We start from the raw sequence: 22,970 nt of genomic DNA on the forward strand, positions 1-22,970 counted from the left end.
CCCCGTCAAGAGTCAATTTGGGTCAATTTGAACAACAATTTGAGTCTAGCGGAGGAGGGAGGGATGTGTCCTGTTTTCCCATCATGCCACGGTGTAATGACTGTGTTTTAAGTCAACAACATGATGACGCAATCTCAGGTAAAACCACTTAACCAAAAACCTCTCTCTCTCTCTCCTCTAATTTATTCCCTTAGCTGTTGCCATGACGACAGGGGAGGCTGAAAACCAGCCGAAGAAGGCTTGTGAGCAGGAGCCAGAGCAGGGCCTGCAGGACCCCGCCGGGCCCTCGGAGCCCCAGGACCCCCAGCCGGCCGCGCCGGAGGAGGAGCAGCAGCTCAAGCCGCGCACCCGCACCTCGGCGGGACGCGGCCTCTCGCGCCTCTTCTCCTCCTTCCTGAAGCGCCGCTCGCAGTGCGAGGGGGAGGCGGCCGACAAGGGGGAGAAGGGGGCGGACGGCGACGAGCCCAAGGCCCCCATCGCCGACCCCGAGGGAGCCGAGGAGCTGAGGATCGAGGGAGACGTCGCCCCGGACCAGCACTCGGTCAGCAGCGCTGAGGCACAGGTGACACGCGGGCAACCCTTTCAATTATACAAGCCACTAATTAGGTTCTAAATAAAATGGACATTACATTTTTTTATCATTGATTCCTGACGTGGGTCCCCATCCGGAATCAATGATAAAAAATCTTCCGGAATCAATGGGGGTACATTTATTGTAGTCAATTTATTGTCTTAGGAATGTGACAAAAGTCAAAAAATATTATTGAACTCAGGTCTCCATGGCATGAGTAATCGAAGTCATTTTGGGGGTGAACTACTCCTTTAAGTAACCCCTTATTGTGTTTTAGCCTGTCGTTCAGTAATATACTGTACAAGTATGTTGTTACTATATGGGAAGCATTAAATTCAAATGTCATTATTATTTATTGAATTGTTTATTTATGGTATTTGAGAGGCCGACACTGGCAGTCTAGAACAGGGGTAATCTGTATCTCTGTCCCTACTAAAGTAGACCAATCACAGCAAAGTATGTCAGAGGAGCTCAGTTGACGTTGCTACACCAATCACAGTAACTGTGTTTGCTGTGTTAACATACTGTAAGCCAGGGGTTTTCAAAGTGGGTGACGGGGCACACTGGGGTGCCGTGACGGCAGTCCAGGGGTGCCGCGAGATAATTTGATAATATCTAGAATTTATTTGGACACTTGAAAAAACATTTAGTATAATTTTAAACTTGAAGTACAAAGTTATTTTCAATCAGTTCTAACCAAAATGGCTATTATCTCAACGTTTTCCTCGCAACATAATCACTAAAATATTGTCACTGTCGGGCAGAAACCTTGTATCTCCAAGTTTCAAACTTTTGGTAAAGCAAAGCCCTGCTTCATCATACACGACTGTCACACAACAGAACACTAGTGAAAACAGCAGATCTACAAGCACACAACGCCTCGCGATAGATCTGCTGTTTTCACTAGTTTAGTACATTTTATAGATGATAAATAGTAAATACGATATGCTATAAATATTAGGTGCTTGGAGTGAAAATTATAATGTAGGGGTGCCTCGGATTAAAAAAATATTTATGGGGTGCCCTGAGACAAAACAGTTTGGGAACCCCTGCTGTAAGCCAACACAGGTCTCTCAGTGTCCAGAGGGGGATGGATGACTAACTAGGAGACTTTAGAATAGAATATTGCATTCCGTTATTCCGTCAAATTAAGAGACTTGTTAACATTATACAGCCTAATTAAACACGGCCACGACACTATAAAACTCTGTTCTCTTCGTCCCATCTATACTATAATTTTGCGAATGTCTGTCTGAGTGAGTGAGTGAGTGAGTGAGTGAGTGAGTGAGTGTCTGTCACAGCGTTTGCGGGGGGGGGGGGGGGGGGGTTCTGGCCCTGTTAAAGATGTTGTCAAAAAATCATGCAGATCGGTACACAGTATCTCTGTAGCCGTTAAATGGAACGGGTATTTCTTACATTGATGCTCCTACATATTAGCATGCAAGCACCAGTTAAAGTTACTTTCCATCCCTCATATACTGTGTGCACATTGCACATCCCATAACCCACACACTGCACATCATTTCGGAGCTCATATCTTTGAACGGGTAAGGGCTAGTAGGAGTAATTCTCTCTCTCTCTCTCTCACTCGGTCTCTCTCAGTATTCCTGAGGCCACAGTGTGATAAGGGACTCATTTATTGTAGTCAGACTGTGCCAGCTTGTCCCCAGAGACCTGAGGTAGTAACCTAAGTAAGGTTTGTCTGTGGCTGTCTGGCTCGCCTTGCTGGTTCCTTTCCTTACCGATCGGGGCGGTTATTTTTAAAGAACCTGCTCCACCGTCAGGAACTGTGTTTTATTTGCTTCTTGCTGTGCTCAGCTCTTAATTATTCATCAACATTGCCTTGTTTAGCTTCGCCAGCACCGTATAGCAGTTTTCCTGAATACCAACTTTTGGGCTGAGGACTCAGGTTTTGCTACTCTTACGTTGTGGTACTGAGGTATTTGTTGTACCAAAACCTTTTCAGGGTATCACTTTCATCATGTAAATAAAGGTTCTATTTTTGCATCTGAATAATTATAGCCTCTCCACAGAATTTGTCAGCGTGAAGGCTTATTCTTCTCATATCGGTCCCAAAACACACTAGAACCAGCAGCTACGAAGCAGCGTATTTTTAGATGCTGTTGTTTTGATGTTGTTGTGTCTCTCCAGCCGGTCCAGGTAGACCAGAAAGAAGACGTTGACGCTGAGGACGAGGGCGGAAAGGAGAAAGAGGAAGACAAGGAGAACGGAGTGGCAGACGGTGCCCCGGAGAAAGAGAAAGAAGAGGAGGAGTCCAAACCGGAGGGAGAGGCAGACGGGGGAGAGGAGAAGACGACAGAGGAAGAGGCCAAACCTCCCAAAGCCCCTCGGCGACCCAAGATCATGCAGATCAAAGTCACACTGCTGGACGACACTCTCTTCGAGTGTGAGCTGGACGTAAGAGGCAACTCAATGATTCCCATCATTATAATCACTTGATTTATTAGCCCTGCTTCCTTGTACGACGGTGTCGTGCATCAAAATGAGCTCACAACGGGTTAATTTTATGCAAATTGATTACAACGTATCCACCTGTTTCCGCGGGAGTTTACTGGAGATTATTTGGACCACACTTCCGGTTTAACAGCAGACATATACAAGCTCACGTCGCGTCGCAGATGCAGCCCGTTGTGAGCTTGTAAATCACACTCGGCTGCGGCACCGGAAGCTCGGTACAGCGTCTGCGCAATGCACTATGGGGCGTTGGATATATAGCCGTTGGATATATAGCCGTTGGATATATAGCCGATCTACAAGCACACAACGCCTCGCACCGCGAGGCGTTGTGTGCTTGTAGATCGGCTATTTTCACTAGTTTAAATCATTTTTAAAATTATGAAAACAACTGAACGGTTTTGGACATACATGGTTTCCACCCGACAACGACGATATACTAAATGTGCATCTGCTGGAGAGACCAGTGTGCTGAAAATGTTCTATGAGTGGCCAGAATAGAAGACAAAAATAGATATCAAAGTGTTTGATGTTTCCTTTATTGTTCCACTCCACCTAGTGGTAACAGATAAGCAATACCGGTTTGAACAGCCCAACCCTAGTCTGGACCTTCCGTCCCTTATGACAGTACAGTTACAGTACGCTTGTATGTGTCTACAGGACAGCATAAGGCAGATCCGCCTCCATGTTTCTCGCTCCCAGACCACGTCCTCGACCGTCGCTCAAAAAAGACAGCGCTTCCCACAGTTGGTCCTTTGAATGAAAACAATAATAAAATAAACTCGAAATAGCCTGGATCTATTTGGACCAGCCGATCACAGTTGGACTAGTACAGACTTATGAATGAACTGCTATTGGTAGCCTACTTTTACTTTTACTGTATTACTAGAAATACATTTAGGAGACTACTTTTCCCACGCTGGCTACTTGCAGTCTCCAGAAGTTTTTTTCCCCCTCTCTCTCTCTTCCCAAAATTGTCCCTGCAGTCACACTGTGTTGTCTGAAAATAAACCCCAAACATGAAGCTATAAACTGCATACTGCAACATCGATACAATATCACGCTTTTCCCATTTTGACAAGTCTCCGCGTATTCATACATCCTTTTTAGTACTATAGCATTGTCGCCAGCAAGTATTACGGCATGCGTAGCCTTCTACACACTAGAGCGACGTGACAGCAACAGAACACACAGGACACGGCCAGGAAGTACAGCCGAGTACAGCCGGCCAATCGCGACGGTCTAGGAGCGAAAAACGGGGAGGCGGGGGTAGCGGGGGCCGATCTGCCTCATGCCGTCCTGTAGACACATACAAGCTTATAGTACGTGTCCGACATGCATGATTGTACGGTCAACAGATCTACTGATGACTGACTCATCTGCTATTTTCACTTGGATCCATGTGCTTAATTTACCAGCCCACAATTCAATTCAAGATTCAGAATAGCTTAAAGGGATACCAGTAAGACTCCCTAATCGAGAGATAAGGGACTGTTGGTCGCTTATCTCCACAAATATCACAACCTCCACCTCTCACGTCATACGGGCAGCCATAGTTACACCTGGAATGTTGAATCTCCATATATGGAGATAACCTATGCATCACACAAAGTCTGACCTCACCAGCCCATACTTGGGCATGGACGACTTATATCTCCATATACGGAGATGGCCATATATGGAGATACGATGACATCACAGAGTCCACAGCTGATGATGTGGCGTGATGTCATACAATACACAAACAAGCCCTATATAAAGGGGCAATTCTCACCAGGGAAGAGAGCATTGCCTGGAATGTTGAATCTCCATATATGGAGATAACCTACGCATCACACAAAGTCTGACCTCACCAGCCCATACTTGGGCATGGACGACTTATATCTCCATATATGGAGATGGCCATATATAGAGATACGATGACATCACAGAGTCCACAGCTGATGATGTGGCGTGATGTCATACAATACACAAACAAGCCCTATATAAAGGGGCAATTCTCACCAGGGAAGAGAGCATTGCCTGGAATGTTGAATCTCCATATATGGAGATAACCTACGCATCACACAAAGTCTGACCTCACCAGCCCATACTTGGGCATGGACGACTTATATCTCCATATACGGAGATGGCCATATATGGAGATACGATGACATCACAGAGTCCACAGCTGATGATGTGGCGTGATGTCATACAATACACAAACAAGCCCTATATAAAGGGGCAATTCTCACCAGGGAAGAGAGCATTCCTCGACTCAGACCTTATCGCCAGGACAGTTGGTTGCTAGGGTAAACAGTTGGTTGCTAGGGTAAAACCATGGTTGCTAAGGTGGTTGCTAACGTACACTAACAGACCAGCAACAACAGACTGTTGCCACAGCAACGTACACAAAGGTTTGTGTACACATGTGGTGTGATGTCATACTGATGCGGAGATATGAGCAGGGCAAAGGTGTGACGTGTGACGTGTGACCGACCGACCGACCGACCGACCGACCGACCGACCGACGGCCGGTGGAGGTTTTGATACTAAACTGCGACCTACGGCCGCAATTACACTTTCAAAAAAACATTTGGACGTTTTATCGTCTAATCAGGCTTTTGTGAACACCCTGGACAGACTTCAAGTTGATTGATTCGGTATTTAGATATTTTATATTCATTTTATAAGACAAACTCCATTTTAACCATGATAGATCATCGAATATACCCGTCCTTTTTTTCTGGTGACTCCTGACGCCCTCCTATCTGGCCGTGTTTTTTCGATAACCTTTATCATTTATTTCGAATCATTTTTTATTGTATTTATTTTGTTCATTTTCCCTAAAAAAGGATTACAAATAAATGAAAAAAGTTATCGAAAAAACACGGCCAGCTCACGTATTAGGAGGATAGTATGACACCAGAAAAAAGAACAGGTGTTTTCAATGAATCTATCATGGTTTGAAGTTACAATGGGTTTGTATAGGAAGGCGGCGTGTCTTATGACATTAATATCAAATATCTAAATACCAAATCAAGCAACTTAAAAACTCTTCAGGGTGTTCACAAAAGCCTGATTAGACGATAAAATGACAAAAAGCTTTTTTGAAAGTGAAATATCCCTTTAATGTATTTCTCCATAAAGTCGGCAATGAATGCGATCTGCATACCAGGATATTGATTTCTAGGTATTGGATAAAACCCCCACTGACTCGCTAGCATCCATGTACTAGACATTAGACAATACTTTTTGTTTGGACTCGACAGCTGCTTAATGGGCCCATGGGGAGTAACACTGAAACTGTCATGAGCCCACTGGGATACTACTCTGTTATCACCATCTGCTAATTAATGCTCTGCACATTAGCCCTCATTTTATTAAATTGTGCTTCTGTGTGTGTGTGTGTGTGTGTGTGTGTGTGTGTGTGTGTGTGTGTGTGTGTGTGCGTGTGCGTGTGCGTGTGTGTGCGTGTGTGTGTGTGACAGAAACATGCTAAAGGCCAGGATCTGTTCACGAAGGTTTGTGACCAGCTCAACATACTGGAGAGAGACTACTATGGTCTGGCCATCTGGGAGACACCTACCATGAAGGTATCACACTGTCTGCTCACTACACCACCGGGGACCCCCAAAATAATCATATTTTAACTGGGGACCACCCTGACGAGCACTAGGAGTTGAGGCATTACATTTTGTATAACACGGTTCTATTGTGAAAATAACAGATCTACACGGCTATTTTCACAAGTTCTGCCTCTAATATTTGATCATTTGGTCAATGTTTAATTTGTCATTATAGAGGTATTAAAAGTCCTTAAATTGTCACTTTAGAAATTTGCAGATACCTTCTACTGTATATACACTTAAACCTTATGTTGGTTTGTTTACTGTTGAGTGAGAAAACAGTGTTGCACATTAAGTTAATCATCTGGGGACCCCCCAAAATAATTTGGGGATCCCGAACCATAGGTTCCAGTGGGAGATACAGAGATATGATCTTACATAGATTAGTATTCATTAGTTTGTTACATTGTTCATCACTCTGACACATACTGTATTCATGTACTTTACTACTGCTGCTGCACTGAGCATGTATTACAGCACGCATTAAAGACACAATCTGTACGTTTTATGTCCATTATCTCCCTCTCCCGAAAGAGAAAGGTAATTGCAATGAACAATAAACATACTTCTTCTAACATACTCTTCCACACAGATTGGTTAAAGGTGCAAGTGATTTGGTTAGGATAAGTGTTAATTAAATAGCTCTATTTTCCTCTAATTTTCCTCTCAATTTTATTCACCCTATTTCCATTTCCATTTTGTTCATCAGGTATGGGTGGACTTGACCAAAGAGCTTCGTAGACAGATGCAAGGTGAGACAAACCAGGAACTGTAATGCTTACCGAAAACAGTAGCTCTGCTGTACAAGCTTGTACTGTTGCATTAAGTATAACTCAGGCTAAATCCACGTTCCACTATCTTTATTTTTCCAATTACTTTAACACGTCTACATGTTCTTTCTTTAGGCCCCAACTATGAATTCACATTTAATGTGAAGTTCTACCCACCTGATCCAGCTCAGCTTACTGAGGACATAACCAGGTACTATGCATGGAATGGTTCCCCGTAGAATGTCGTAGCAGTGGTGGATAGACTAAACATTTGTTTGAGGTCCATATTTCACTTTTGGTCCACTTTAACCAGATAAATGTTATTTTTTTGGGGGGAAATGTGTCTGATATTATGTTACTTAGGCCTACTTATTTTTCCTCATTTCACATACTGTATATGTACCGTAGATATTATATGCATAGGGGTATATGACTCTAAATTACATGTAAAGAATACAGTATATAAAAATATAAACCACTCTATCAGATGCCCCTACATCCATAAATGCCCTAAAATCAGGGGTCTTCAACAGGGGTCAGGGAACCCTCAGAGTTACTACAGGTGGGTCACCAAGTCTTTGTGTGATAGGACTTTTTATTTGACATGAACCACTTGAACCCTATTGAATCCCTATTCTGAGGGTAACATTAGCCAAAAATAGCAGATATACAAGCTCACAACGCCTTGCAGCTTGAAGATGGGATATTTTTGCCAAATAGATTTTGTGTAGTGGGAAAAATAGTACAACGGTCAAATGTACTTAGTATTGAGGGTTTAAGTTGGTTACATCTCTGAAATAAACTAAAAACATGAATTCACAACACTGATAGTCAATGAAGTCTGCAATCTATGAAAGATCTGCAACACAAGTGTAGTGGAGGTCCCTGTTTCATCTCTCTCCGCTAAGGGGTCCTAGTGGAGGTCCCTGTTTCATCTCTCTCCGCTAAGGGGTCCTTGTAGTGGAGGTCCCTGTTTCATCTCTCTCCGCTAAGGGGTCCTCGGTCTGAAAAACATTGAAGACCCCTGCCCTAAATCAAAACTGTTTACAGCAGGGGTCTTCAACAGGGGGTCCGGGACCCCTAGGGGGTCCTCTTACTACAGGGGGTCCTCCAAATCTTTGTGTGGTAGACACAAAAAAATCGCCTTTTTTATATTTACCACTTGAACCCTAGTGTCCATATTCTGAGAACTTTAGCCAAAAATAGCAGATCTAGCGCGAGGCGTTGTGAGCTTGTAGATCACCTATTTTTGGCAAAGAGCTTTGGTGTAGAGAGGAAAAAGAGATGGCTAACTACAGAGTGAAAGGTCACTTTTATTAAGTATTGACGGTTCAAGAATCCAAAATACACTGATTATTGTGCTGTCAAAAGATGAAACTATATGGAATCTATGAACAGGTTGTGGGGACTGGGGGTCCCTGCTTCCTCTCTCTCTCAACTAAGGGGTCCTTGGCCTGAAAACGTTGAAGACCCCTGGTGTACAGTCTGTTCCACATCTGATGCCTGTTACTGTACCTCTGCCTGCTCAACAAACACAATGTTGTGCTGACATCAGCAGTAACACCATTCAAGCCTAATTGCTGCCTACTCCATTTGTGTCTGTTATAACCGGCTTCCTGAAATTAGTTTTGTTTTGTTTATTAGCACACACAACATTTTAATCAAAGCAAAAACATAATACTTTACTTGGGCAATGCTGTGCAGGAGAAATCAGAGCCCACAAGGGTTTATGATAGGCCTCCGATAAAATGACAGAATCATTGACGGTGTGAAAATTTAAAAAACTTGAAAATGAGAAAAGAAAATGTACGTAGAATGTACAATACATGCTTACACGTAATTCAATGGGATCTAACATACAAAAACAAATCGACAGATCGACAGACAAACAAATAGGCAAACTGTGTATAGGTTAATTTATTTCATAATATCACAAGTCATGTTTTTTTTTATGAGAATTAAAAACAGGATTAGTGCTGTAGAATTCCAAAGAGTGGACTATCTGCACCTTATGGTGAACTGTCTTGACGGCCCGGAGGGATGACCAAATTCATTGCACCACTGTTTTGTTTTGGCCCATGGACAGGTATTACCTGTGTCTGCAGCTGCGTAAAGACATCCTCGCAGGCAGTCTGCCATGCTCCTTCGTCACCCTCGCCCTCCTTGGCTCCTACGCCCTGCAGTCGGAGTTGGGAGAGTACGACCCGGAGGTGCACGCGCCCGACTACGCCAAGGACATGAAGCTGGCCCAGGGTCAGACCAAGGAGCTGGAGGAGAAGATGATGGAGCTGCACCGTACATACAGGTGAGTGTGGAGCTGCACCGTACATACAGGTGATGGTGGGGATTTGTACAGAGCAGGGATTATCAACACAATCACACGCACGCACACGCTCACTCATACACACTCAGGGGCGTCACACCAAATTCTGGGCCCTGGGTACAAGGATTCACTGCGGGCCCCCCATGAATGTTAACTATTGAAAAACACCAGATATACAAGCTCACAGCGCGGCACCGAGTGCCGCGCTGCGAGCTTGTATATCTGCTATTTTTTTTAAATCGTGAAAATGTGTGCAAGAAACCTATGTCAAGGACCCCCAAGATGATATGTATTTGGCCACGGACCCCGATCTCAAAATATTTAGTTCCAGGGACACCCAGAAGCAAAATTTGAGTTAGAAATGTTCGCTTAAAAAATACATTATTCAAAGATTTTCACACATTTTCACAACTTTTCAAAAATAGCAGATCTACAAGCTCGCAGCGCGGCACTCGGTGCCGCGCTGTGAGCTTGTATATCTGCTATTTTTCAATAGATAAAGTTATTAGGGCCCCTCCACCTTGGGCCCCAGTAACTCAGTCCCACTTTCCTACCCCTTGTGACGCCCCTGTACACACTCATGGTATACAGCGGCTCTCACGTGTTGGAGCAGACGCGAGGCTGACATAACGTGTGTCCCAGTAGTTAGCGGGACAGTACCGTTACAGGAAGGTCAAAGCGTCAATCCTGGCAAAAGCCATGTGACCTTTCCAGGTCTCCTTGAGCAAGGCATTAAAGGACAACTTTGTTTTTTTTTACAACAAGGGTTCATATTTTAGATTATAATTATAGAAAAGAAAAGATGAGTGTTTAAATGTTTTCATTTACTGCTTTCTATTGTTTTAGTGATTCTAGTATTGATATCAGTGGGTGGGGGTATTTGTACAAGTGGCTAAATATGTATTTTTACTATTTTACTATAAGCCGGGAATTTCTTTGTTACTATTTACACCAGAACCCAAAGTCACATCTGCCCATGAAAGACTGTGGTGCATCTTGGGAATGGGCTTATTGTTTCTAAAAATACATATTAGCCACTTGCATGCAAATCAAAATCGTTAAAATCATCTCATCTTTTATTTTCTCTAATGACTATCTAAAATATGAGCCCTTGTTGTAAAAAAAACAAAGTTGTCCTTTAACCCCTAACATGTGCTCTCATTTTATATCGCTCTCTAGGTAAGAGTTTCAACTAAATGCCTTATACCAGATCATATGTGTGTTAGTTGTTTTGATCTATTTTGTGTTGTGTGTGGAACCATGCTGCAAGCCACATTTAATAAGATTAACTCTGAACTGACATTCTGCATCCTCTGCTCCGGTTTGCTCCAAGGTCAATGAGTCCAGCACAGGCAGACATGATGTTCCTGGAGAACGCAAAGAAACTCTCCATGTATGGAGTAGACCTCCACCAAGCCAAGGTAAACCCACACCCAAAGAAACTCTCCATGTATGGAGTAGACCTCCACCAAGCCAAGGTAAACCCACACCCAAAGAAACTCTCCATGTATGGAGTAGACCTCCACCAAGCCAAGGTAAACCCACAGCCAGCTGAGCAACTCCATGGGTTTTACATTCTTGGTTTGGGTTATGAGGCAGTCCATGAATTATACTTTGTATACTCTATGTCGATTTATTCTTGTACCTTGTGTGTATGTGTTAGAAACATTCCCTATATTATCCTCATACTTGGCAATAAAGTAATGCAGATTCTCTTGCTAGGACTAAAAATGCCATTGTTGCTGCCAAGTAAACATGCTCATATTGTATAATCTTCATTCAACAAATTATTTAAAAACTAAATCCTGGAATTACCTTACACTTTAGATTAGATCAGATGTCCTTTATTATCCACAAGGGGAAATGGTTTTGTTCGGGTCAATGCATGCATTCAAGACAATGCATAAATATACACCACCTTAAGGGTGACAGCGCTGTTTAGCTGATTAAGCTCTGCACTGCGTTTTGAGTGAAAAGCCTGCAGGGAAGACATGTCATATTTACAGACCATTTCTGTAAGACAGAGAGAGAGAGAGAGAGAGAGAGAGAGAGAGAGAGAGAGAGAGAGAGAGAGAGAGAGAGAGAGAGAGAGAGAGAGAGAGAGAGTGAGTGGACATTTCTGAAGTAGGTGTACCTGCCCCCCACAAAACACATGCTTCGTCAGTTTTCCCATTAGAAATGAGGTCAACCGGACTGAAATAAAATATGGATGTCATAATAATTATGAAAAGAAAGGGTCTGCTGCCCCCCAGTGGATGATAGTTCACATTGCAACTTGGTAGCTATAAGAGTTGCACTGATAAAATAGAACTTCCACCCTTTTCATTTCAAGGTCCATTATTCATTCAGCATTTGAGCCACGGATATTTATTTGGCCACGGGCCCCCATCTCAAAATATTTAGTTCCAGGGACCACCCAGAAGCAACATTTTTGTTACAAACGTTCGCTTTGAAAATACATATATTCAAAGATTTGCACACATTTTCACGACTTTTTCAAAAATAGCAGATCTACAAGCTCGCAGCGCGACACTCAGACAGTGCCGCGCTGTGAGCTTGTATATCTGCTATTTTTCACTGGTTAAAGCATTCAATCTAGGCCTAAATGGGTTCAAATGTTCCGTCTCCTTGTCCTCAGGATCTTGACGGGGTGGACATCATGCTTGGTGTGTGTTCCAGTGGCCTGATGGTATACAAGGACAAGCTGAGGATCAACCGGTTCCCCTGGCCCAAAGTTCTCAAGGTCTCCTACAAGCGCAGCAGCTTCTTCATCAAGATCAGGCCTTCAGAGGTACACAGGCGCTTCAACACAATACTCATTCATGTGTACGATATGGGATTACCGACCCTATTACTGTAAAAGTGCTTTTCTCTGTGTGTGTGTGTGCAGCTGGAACAATATGAAAGTGCAATTGGCTTCAAACTACCCAACTACAAGGCATCCAAGAAGCTGTGGAAAGTGTGCGTGGAGCATCACACCTTCTTCAGGTAGGAATGGACAACTCCTTCTGTACTGTCTTCCTATGGTTCCACGACAATAATTATTACTACCTTGCTTTGTGCCACTGCAGTTGTACCCTAGCCTCGCAACAGCCAGACTCTCCAAAAGGAGAGTCTGGGAGTTCTCCATAGACGATGCATTACGCGATGACATAGTTACTCACTTTGACTGACAGGTCCATTCAGTAGTCATCAGCGCATCAAAACATCGTCGGGAGAACATCAAATACGTCTTTTCCAGACAGAAATTCCAAAGGTGCAAACTGTTGTTCGTTTTTAAGTTATGAGATGCCGTTGATTTCAGATAAAACTTCGCTTAATGCAGCTTTTATTTGCGATTTGTGAACTCGCATCGGACATGGGGTCTGCCATGTTTGTTTACAAAATGCGAGAGCTGTAGCAGCCGCTCGACCAAACACGAGCAGTGTGAGGCGGGTTCGCTCGAAATGCAGCCTTTTGATTGGAAATTGAGAACCTAAATTCTCATAAAGAGACTCGATGGGAGGGACACCAGACCGAGAAAGGAAGCACTTTGGTGATGACGTAACTCGGGATGGCTTGCGAGGCTAGTTGTACCCTACTGGCTCACTTGCCACCAGTGAGGAGCCTCCAGGTTCAGGTTCAGGTTTATTGTCACACGTATCCATACAAGTACAGATACAATGAAATGCTTGTGCCAGGAGCACTCTCAGCCCTATTACACAAAGACATGGTCACAGTGACCGACAAGAGTGTGGACCCACATACCATGCAGGCCACACGATACCACCGGGAGGACGTAGCGCCTCCGTTCTGCTCCCTGGCTTTCCTCCCCCAAACACAGCCAATTGCGTTTGTGTAGATGTTCGGCAAGCCAGATGACGAAGTGTTATTGATGAAACTGTAGACAGTAGTGCAATGACAATAATACCTTCAAGGTTATACTATACCGTGAAATACTGCACATCTACCTGCGATAGTGCTTACAGGAGTGGATGGGAATTGTTGACATCAATATAGGTTTTCATACAAGGGATTTAGAGCAGTGAAAATAGAAGCGAAGCATTACATTTAGCTGATAAAATTGACTTTTAAAAACCATCTGCCTGATAACAAAAGCATCAAATGATTCAGCTAAACCTTTCCTTATCTTAGTGGCGCATTTAAAGAAGAAAAAAAACATGTTATTATTTTGTGCTATACACCTCACCTGTATTCTTTCAGTTTCCATGTTGTGTCTGCATTGGTGTATTCGTCACTGTCTGGACAAAACCTCTTAACTCCATTTTTGAGGTTTTTGATTTTTTGGCATAAATCAGGGCTATTGAATTGATTTATCCTGAGTGTTGGTTAAAATAATATTGAACCAATGGAAAGTAGTAAAAAGTGCTTGGGACAAAACTCCACACTTTATGCCAAACCAGCTAACTCCACCCGATTGGCCCTCTCTTTTTTCATAAATATGTGCTATTGAACACCCTTTACGTCTGTGTGTTGGTTAAAATAATATTGAACCAATGAAAAGTAGTAAAAAGCCCTTCGGTCAAAACCTCCTAACCTCCACTTGAGCTCTTTATCCCGAAAATGAGCATTTTTGGAGTTAGGAGGTTTCGGCCCGACAGCAGAGATATGTAGATTTACAGCACACCACAGGCATGGCAAGTGCAGTAATTGCAATGAAAAGAACAATAGAGGGTATGCACGTCCACTGGGACCCGCCCCCCTAATCTAGACTGAGTGGCAAAACATTTAGCAGCATGGAGCGTTGGAGTTTGGAAGTGCTAGTTGCAAACCACTCAACGGCCCTGCATACCACCTGTTTCTAAATTGCACATACTGCAGGAGGCAGCAGGATGTTGTGTTGTTGAAAACGAGCGCTTCCTAACTCTGACACTTGGAAAAATAATCACCTGCACAGAATGTCTTGACAGAAAGTAGCTCATAACATGCCTATGGTGGATTTTTATGAAACAAAAACTTTGCTGATAGAAAGAGGATAATTCAAGCTTTCGGTACAGCTGCAATGTTGGTGAGTTTAACTTTGTTTAATACAATCAGAAAGGACTTTTCTGTTTGGATGTATGGGCTGTCAATGGCAGAAATTAGTTTTTTGCCACTCAGTAGGCATTCCCAGACTTCCCACATATCTTCCAGCAACAGTGATGTCATGCGCATACCCTCTTCATCTCAACATGATATGATGGGAGTAATGAATATACTACCCCATCTCAGCTCATGGTGTTGTGTTACCAGGAGAAACAACAAGGTAGTTTCTGTACTGTACAGCTGTCTGTGGATGTTCAGTATGTGCAGGAGGACAGAGTGTTCAGCATGTACTGTACAATATGTACTATAATATACTGTAGTTTGAGTCATGTTTATGTATGAGTCATCTGCCATGACTCATACACACATGTACACTGTATCATTATAATATCACAACATTAAACCTCATACATTATACCGTACCTCTAACTCAGGCGTCTTCAACGTTTTCAGGCCAAGGACCCCTTAGCGGAGAGGGAGCTGATAAAGCAGGGACCTCCACGACATATTGTATAAAATTGTGTCGCAGATTTTCATCGACCTGTTTGATAGCACTGTCATCAGTATATGTTGGATTCATGTTACTGTGTTTTATTTCCCCAGACATTTAACCACGTTGATAGTAAATTTTACCTTTCACTCTGTACTTGGTCTGATATTATTTTACATCAAACCTATTTGCCAAAAATGGCAGATCTACAAGCTCTCAACGCCTAGCAGCGCGAGGCATTGAGAGCTCGTAGATCTTACATTTTTGGCTAAAGTTCTCCTCAGAATAGGGATGCTAGGGTTCAAGTTGTTCATTTAAAAGAATTATCCTATCACACAAAGATTTGGGGGGCCCCCCTGTATTAACTCTAAGGATCCCCCTAGTGGTCCCGGACCCCCTGTTGAAGACCCCTGCTCTAACTCAATATCTGACTTACTGTATGGTGTTATTTGGCAGTCAGTGGTCAAGATCAAGAAAATGGTTGATGTAACACATGTCATGGTGTGCGTAACCTCTGATGAACTATTCATCGTAGAGGGTTGACACTGAGTTCATTTGTCTGAAACTATTTCACTTCCCTGCTGCAAGGTTCCTACTGTAGATGATGTAAGATAAGTAGACCTTTACCGTTCCAATCCTGGGGAAACAGCGTGGGCTCCATATGGAGCGATGCCTTCAATGCTGTATGCTGCTGTGATGTCATCCATTGACTCCACAGTGTGAAAGTATGAAACATTTCCAAAAGTTTCCTAAAGCCGGCTCCATTCCTGAAGAAGGCAACATTTCTATGTGAAAGTATAGTTTCGTCATGTTTAGTTTTGAGGAGAATAATGAATTAAGTTATAAGTGAGAAGAACGTAACTGCAAGCTCCACTACAGTATGTAAATCGTTTTTTAAGCGGTGGAGCCGCTCCTGTGTTTCGAAACGTCTGTGTGTGTGTGTGTGTGTGTGTGTGACTTTGTCTGTCTGTAGCCTGCAATACCTCTCCTGACCACACACACACACACACACACACACACACACACACACACACAAATTTCACTACCCTTTTTGAGAGTTGGATTCGATCATTTTAAGGTATTGGTACTTGAGTATTTCCAATAGTTTTACTTCTACTACATATACCTCAACCCCTGCATGTACCTCAAGGTGCGCAGGCCTCCACCGCTCAGTTCACACAGGTGTGATTTTTTTTTACATAGTGGTATTTTGCAGCTGAACTACTGGGTGCACAACTCTACAGAATGTTGCCACATTGCTTCATGGGGTTGTGCTGTGCTGTCGTGTGAAATTGAAATACAAGCGTTCCTTGTGTTCTGTAAACAGGCTGACCTCCACGGAAGTGGCCACCACACCACGGAAGTTCCTGGCTCTGGGCTCCAAGTTTCGTTACAGCGGTAGGACCCAGGCTCAGACCCGCCAAGCCAGCTCTATGATCGACAGGCCTGCCCCCCTGTTCCAACGCTCCAACAGCAAGAGGAATTCACGGAGCATGGATGGAGGTATATTGCTGTGTGTGTGTGTGTGTGTGTGTGTGTGTGTGTGTGTGTGTGTGTGTGTGTGTGTGTGCGTGTGTGCGTGTGCGTGCGTGCGTGCGTGCGTTGCATATCGTCGTTGTCGGGTGAAAACCTCGTATCTCCAAGTTTCAAATGTGTGCGCTCTTTCGCACGCCTCGCGGTTGTGTGCTTGTAGATCGGCTGTTTTCACTAGTTTAAATCGTTTAAATGATAAATGCCAAACGAACGGTTTTGGACATACAAGGTTTTCACCCGACAACGACGATATGTCAGTGAATGATTCAGCAGAAAAAAATAGTCTTTTCCCTGTGTATCCCAGCCAGAAGTAAGTATGAGTTCCAGCCAATCCAGGATGACTGGTTCTATTTGATGGATTCACGAGCGTTCCCACCCATGATGCCACCCTCAGGTAGTGTGCTGCTGTGCACCCATCACCTTCCTACATCCCAGAGATGTGCTGATGCCCTTGCTGACAGCCGCTGCAGCGCTGGGAGGTGCTCTGGTTTCACTATGCTCTCTCTCTCTGCCTCACAGCTTTGTCATCTGGGACACGGGGTTACGTAACCTGTGCCCTGATAGCATCTGTGTTTCACTTCTGCTGACAACACGGGGTCAGCCACTCAACAGAATAAGCTAACTCACACTGAGGCGGCTTGGGAAAACAAAATGTCCCCTGGCAACTAACAAATCAAGCATCTGCCTTCTGCCAGTTTGCTCTCAACGCTTAACCCCTGGGTTTGGTCCCAGAACCCAAACAGGGATTTCTCTTTCCCGGGTCCCTAGACGCTGCCTCTTAGCCTGGTTCCTGATGATGGTAGGAACGGCTCTTTCCCAGCGTCTCATCTGGGACCATTTCTATCTCACGTGAGCTTCTGCTGGTCTTGATGCAGCAACAACTGGCTCATTATCATCTGTGCTGTGCTTGCTGTGCTGATCGCACCACGGCACTTTGTCGTACACGCTAACTGCAATTCGCAGAAGCCCCAGATATTCAGTGACTCTGGAAGCTGCTTGATTTTTTCACAGTGCTTTGTTTTTTTATATAATGCCCGTCTTTGCCATTGCACCTACCCGTGGTAGCACTGCCTTCATTGTGCCTACATGTAGAACTGTCTGCTTCTTGTGGAACATTCCGTTCTCTCTTCTGTAATATTAAATGCAAAGTAATTGTCTACGCACGCCGATGTGATTCAGCTCCTGTCCTCCAAGGCGTCTCTCCAGTCATGAATGTAAAAGAAACACGGAGCGAAGCCTCCTACTCTCTCATCACAACCACGTTCAGCTCCTCTGCTACCTACACCTCCGTGTCCACTGACCCACGACCTCCCGCACGCTCAGGTATTCACTCCGTAGTGCCCTCCGGGGAGTAATAAACTCTGATACTGACATACTGCTAACTATGAACGTACCCCCAGACATGTCTCAGGAACTTATGATCGCCACATTATCAGTGAATTCCAGAATGTGCCATAATGAGTGTAGTCAGTCAGTGTTTGACAGTGTTGTAGAGCAGGGGTCTTCAACGTTTTCAGGCCAAGGACCCCTTAGCTGAGAGAGCGATGAAGCAGGGACGCCCACAACCTGTTCATAGATTCCATATAGTTTCATTGTTTGACAGCAAAATCATCAGTGTATTTTCGATTCATGTCAATTTGTGTTTTCAGATACGTATTTAACCACTTGAATCGCCAATACATAACTTGACATTTCACTCTGTACTTAGTCTGCTCTTTTTCCCCTCTACACCAAACGTTTTTGCCGAAAATAGCCGATCTACAAGCTCACAACGCCTCGCAGCGCGAGGCGTTGTGAGCTTGTATATCTGCTATTTTTGGCTAGAGTTCTCAGAATATGGACACTAGGGTTCAAGTGGTTAATATAAAAAAGTTTCTATCACACAAAGATTTGGAGGACCCCCTGCAGTAACTCTGAGGACCCCTAGGGGTCCTGTACCCCCTGTTGAAGACCCTTGTTGTAGAGGAGAGGGGACAGGCGTCATTACTGACGTGACACGGTGGAAGGAGGGGCAGTAATCTACTCAGACTTGAACCCATTTGACCTCAGAACCCCAGAAATACAATGATCAACCTCGTAATCCTCCCCCGCCACCCCTTTTTGATATTTATGTCCAGGTGCTTTTCCCTCTCTGTTGGCCAGAGATGTTTGTGTATTCTAATGAAAGGCTGTAAAAATTTACATTTCCGTCACATTTGAGATTGCTACGGTACAGTAAGTTACCACCTAGTGGCCGTTTATGACACAGTGCAAGTATTTCATAACATGGAAGAAGCTTGTCCTGTGAGCATATTTTGTACCGGTTCAATTCCAAGCAGTCATCTGTAATATATAGGGTATAGGCCATTCATTCCCAGTATCTGCTTAGTAATTTATGTTTACAGTACATTTAGTGATTGATGTCCCTGCTGCATCAGATGTTTACAGTACATTTAGTGATTGATATCCCTACTGCATCAGATGTTTACAGTACATTTAGTGATTGATATCCCTGCTGCATCAGATGTTTACAGTACATTTAGTGATTGATATCCCTGCTGCATCAGATGTTTACAGTACATTTAGTGATTGATATCCCTGCTGCATCAGATGTTTACAGTACATTTAGTGATTGATATCCCTGCTGCATCAGATGTTTACAGTACATTTAGTGATTGATATCCCTACTGCATCAGATGTTTACAGTACATTTAGTGATTGATATCCCTGCTGCATCAGATGTTTACAGTACATTTAGTGATTGATATCCCTACTGCATCAGATGTTTACAGTACATTTAGTGATTGATATCCCTACTGCATCAGATGTTTACAGTACATTTAGTGATTGATATCCCTACTGCATCAGATGTTTACAGTACATTTAGTGATTGATATCCCTACTGCATCAGATGTTTACAGTACATTTAGTGATTGATATCCCTACTGCATCAGATGTTTACAGTACATTTAGTGATTGATATCCCTGCTGCATCAGATGTGAAGGCGGTAGTGCAGAGGGAATCCCTGGCAGAGAGTGATGATTGGTTTGTCCTCCTGGATGGCATCTCACCACCTGATGTCATCCAAACACTCAAATGTGAGTCAGCGCTCATTTCTGAAATCCACACACCGACCGATACAACACGGTCTGTTATTCTGCTACAAGGTCACAAGGTCCCTGGTACTGTAGAAACCAACTTTAAGGGCAACTTCACTGATTTCTAAACCTGAACTCTATCGTCCTATTGTGCGTTCTATTGTGCGTTCTGCTCATTCAAAGGTACTGGAAAATGGCCTCTCGCTTACATACTGTAAAAGGATTTCGTGTTTTACCACATTTAGTCGTTAGAAAACTGCGAAGTTGGCCTTTATTAAAGGAATAATTCATCCCCTAAATTACTTTTTTTCTATTGATTACTCACGCCATGGATACTTGAATTCATGGATATCTTTTCGTTTTCTGTCGCATTCCTAAGAGAATAATTTGATTACAATAAATGTACTCCCATTGATTCCGGTAGGGGACCCAAAGTGTATTTGGGTCCCCTACCGGAATCAATGGGGGCGTTATTGGCTTAGGGGGTTTATTGGCTTAGGAATGTGACAAAAACAAAAAAATCTCCATGGCGTGATTAATTAATAGAAAAAAAGGCATTATTAGGGTGAACTACTCCTTTAACACCCAAAGAATGCAAACAACACCCTTACTGTAATCATATCATAATGATTGTGATGAATTCATTGAATTTAGACATTTTCTTCTGACATGTGAAATCCACCTTGTCTCAGCCTCTTCTTCATCGTCAATGCTGCGCCGTGGCTTTCCCAAGCTCGTAGTGATAAAAAGAGCGATACCACCGCTAGTGATATCAGCAGAGAGATGTCCGGATAAGAAGAAGATAAAAGTACCAGACACTGACGACTGGTTTGAGCTGTTCAGCCCCACGTTGCTGACCCGTCTCGTCCAGACCTCCAGAGGTAGACCACATTCACTGGAGGAATTTTCTAATGAATCTGCTCTAATAGTTTTGCCTTTTCACACTCGCTGATGCTAGGAGCTGTGGGGAAATCAGTCTGAAGACTAGTGATGGCTCCCTTTGTTATATAGTAATAGTAACTGTGTGTTTTCATAGTCGACGATGAATAGTTGCAGTCGGGGACTTCTTCTACTAAAGTGTCGGTGAAAAGATATTCCTTCAGAGTGAAAAATCGTTTCAGGGCCCTAATGTTTGCAGAAACACTGAGCACCAAAACACACCACACGCCTGCGCTATTGTATGCAAGATCATGAATCATGTGTGCTGTAATCTGTTACTGGCATTATCTATGCTTTGTTGACAGATGGCAGTCAAACACATCCTCTTTCTTTCTCATTTATACAGTAACTTAAAGGTGCTTTCTGCTCTCTGCTCATCCATTTACATGACAGCTAACCCTTTTAACATGGATCCTAGCATTCTGTTTTAAGGAGTGCGTGGAAATCTGACGTGCCATTTTTCTGTGTCTCAAGAACACACTCATTAGCTGCTGGAAAACTATGTGTAATGAAATGTCATCACAATAGGATTCATCTTAAAAAAAAATCTAAAAATGTCCCTTTAATGTGGTCCCAAACAGCTCCCATAACTCAAGTTGTCTTCGCCAATCTGACACACTCTGCTAAGCTTGGTTGAGCTGTCAGTGTTCGTGGATGATTCCTGGCTTCATCAGTTCGATAGATCAGACAGCCTCTTTGTCATTATGCAGCCACTTTCCACTCCAGCTTGGGTGGGAACGAGTGCAACCAAGGCCACTGACAGAGAGATTAAGGGCTGTTGAAGGCCGTGAGCGGAGAGATCAGGGGGAAATTGGTTTTAGTTGTTCGATCGCGGCTGTTTGACACCTTTAGGTGCTGCTCAGTAGCTGGGCCAAGTTTGCTGCATCTTTCAAATGAAATCACGAATCCGCAGCCTGAACCGCAGAGCTGCCAATACTGTGCTCCCCCGCTATTCACACCTCAATTATCCTCGAGATTTAAGCCTTAACATTCATGCCTGGAGAATATGTTTGCGTATTGAAGTGAATGAAACTCCAGTATTTTGCTGAGCAGAATGACAGTGGAGCCTTACAAAACGAATTGCGGCTATAAAGTGTTTTTATATAAAGTGAAAGCTTGGGCTGCTCCGAGTCATAAATCCTTTACTCCATCGCTCTCCCCTGGTGGGTTTCTTCTCTCTTCCTACCAGCAGCGCTGCTCAAACAAGATCCCACATTCCCCCGCCAGCAAGTTCCAGTGCCAAGGACTGCACCAGGTAACGTTAGGCGGGTGGCACAGAGGAGGAAGCCGCAGACATCAGTGGCGGACGATGCTAGAACATCGTCCGCCACTGAAGCGCCAGGGAGCGCGGAGGCCAAGACTCAGCCTGCAGACCCACTTGAAGCCATGCTACTCCAGACGCTGGCGGAGCTGAGGCTGATGGAGCAGAGCGTGGCCTACCTGCAGCGGGAATGGCAGGCGTCTGCTCGCATTCTGGCGGAGAAGCAGAAGGAGGGGGAGTTGGCGGGTGTGGACGCCCAGAGGCTGGCCCTTCTGCAGGAGGAGCTGCTCTGGCTGCAGCGGCAGGTGGAGCAAGAGGGCACTCGGGCCAGAGGAAGGGCCCTGGCGCTAAGCCGAAGGATGAGGCTGCTTCAACCTTACAGCCGGAGGGGCGACGACTCCTGGTCTGTTTTGTTGGATCGAACCCCGCCCCGATCGCTCACTCCATCCACCCCAGGTACCAAATAGAGAAGCCAGCTCTTGCCGACAACTAAGGCATTGCAATGACAAGTGAACGCTCTTGCTTACTGACCCGGGATCCCGCCTTGGCATTTTCTGAAAGATGGTGATTGCGATTAACGGTAGCTTCAACAGCGCTTTTGCTCTAGCCTCGTCACTGGAAATGTTACGTCCAGGTATTTGGCCTCACTTTAGCTGCGGAGGTGCGTTGTTATTACAACTTCAGCAGAGGAGGCTGTCTTTTGTGCTTAAATGAAAATCTATATTTCTTCCCACAGGAAACAATCAGTGGTGTCTTACACCTTCTTTTGCTCTTGCTTTTCCAATAGGGAGCATTGTCAGTGGCTTCAATAACCCAGTGCTACTATGAAGAATAATGATTCTAACTTTTCACAAGTTGTAACTTTCTTCATGCTGCAGCAGCAATTGGAGTGACATA

The 22,970-nt window shown here is 44.0% G+C and overlaps 1 protein-coding gene across 1 annotated transcript in view; it reads left to right on the plus strand.

The window, feature by feature from the left end:
• The first annotated feature begins 224 nt into the window (after positions 1 to 224).
• Positions 225 to 22,970, plus strand: part of epb41a (erythrocyte membrane protein band 4.1a) — a 55,648-nt gene continuing 32,902 nt past the window's right edge. Inside the window, exons 1-10 of the mRNA XM_080734368.1 lie at positions 225 to 562; positions 2,723 to 2,989; positions 6,517 to 6,621; positions 7,364 to 7,406; positions 7,560 to 7,635; positions 9,511 to 9,729; positions 11,081 to 11,168; positions 12,386 to 12,538; positions 12,638 to 12,735; positions 16,590 to 16,765. Coding sequence (XP_080590494.1) covers positions 2,936 to 2,989; positions 6,517 to 6,621; positions 7,364 to 7,406; positions 7,560 to 7,635; positions 9,511 to 9,729; positions 11,081 to 11,168; positions 12,386 to 12,538; positions 12,638 to 12,735; positions 16,590 to 16,765 — 1,012 coding nt within the window. The 5' untranslated portion in view covers positions 225 to 562; positions 2,723 to 2,935. The remainder of the gene's footprint in view (positions 563 to 2,722; positions 2,990 to 6,516; positions 6,622 to 7,363; positions 7,407 to 7,559; positions 7,636 to 9,510; positions 9,730 to 11,080; positions 11,169 to 12,385; positions 12,539 to 12,637; positions 12,736 to 16,589; positions 16,766 to 22,970) is intronic.

Source organism: Nannobrachium achirus (assembly GCF_963921795.1).
Source record: "Nannobrachium achirus genome assembly, chromosome: 10".
Classification (NCBI taxonomy): domain Eukaryota; kingdom Metazoa; phylum Chordata; class Actinopteri; order Myctophiformes; family Myctophidae; genus Nannobrachium; species Nannobrachium achirus.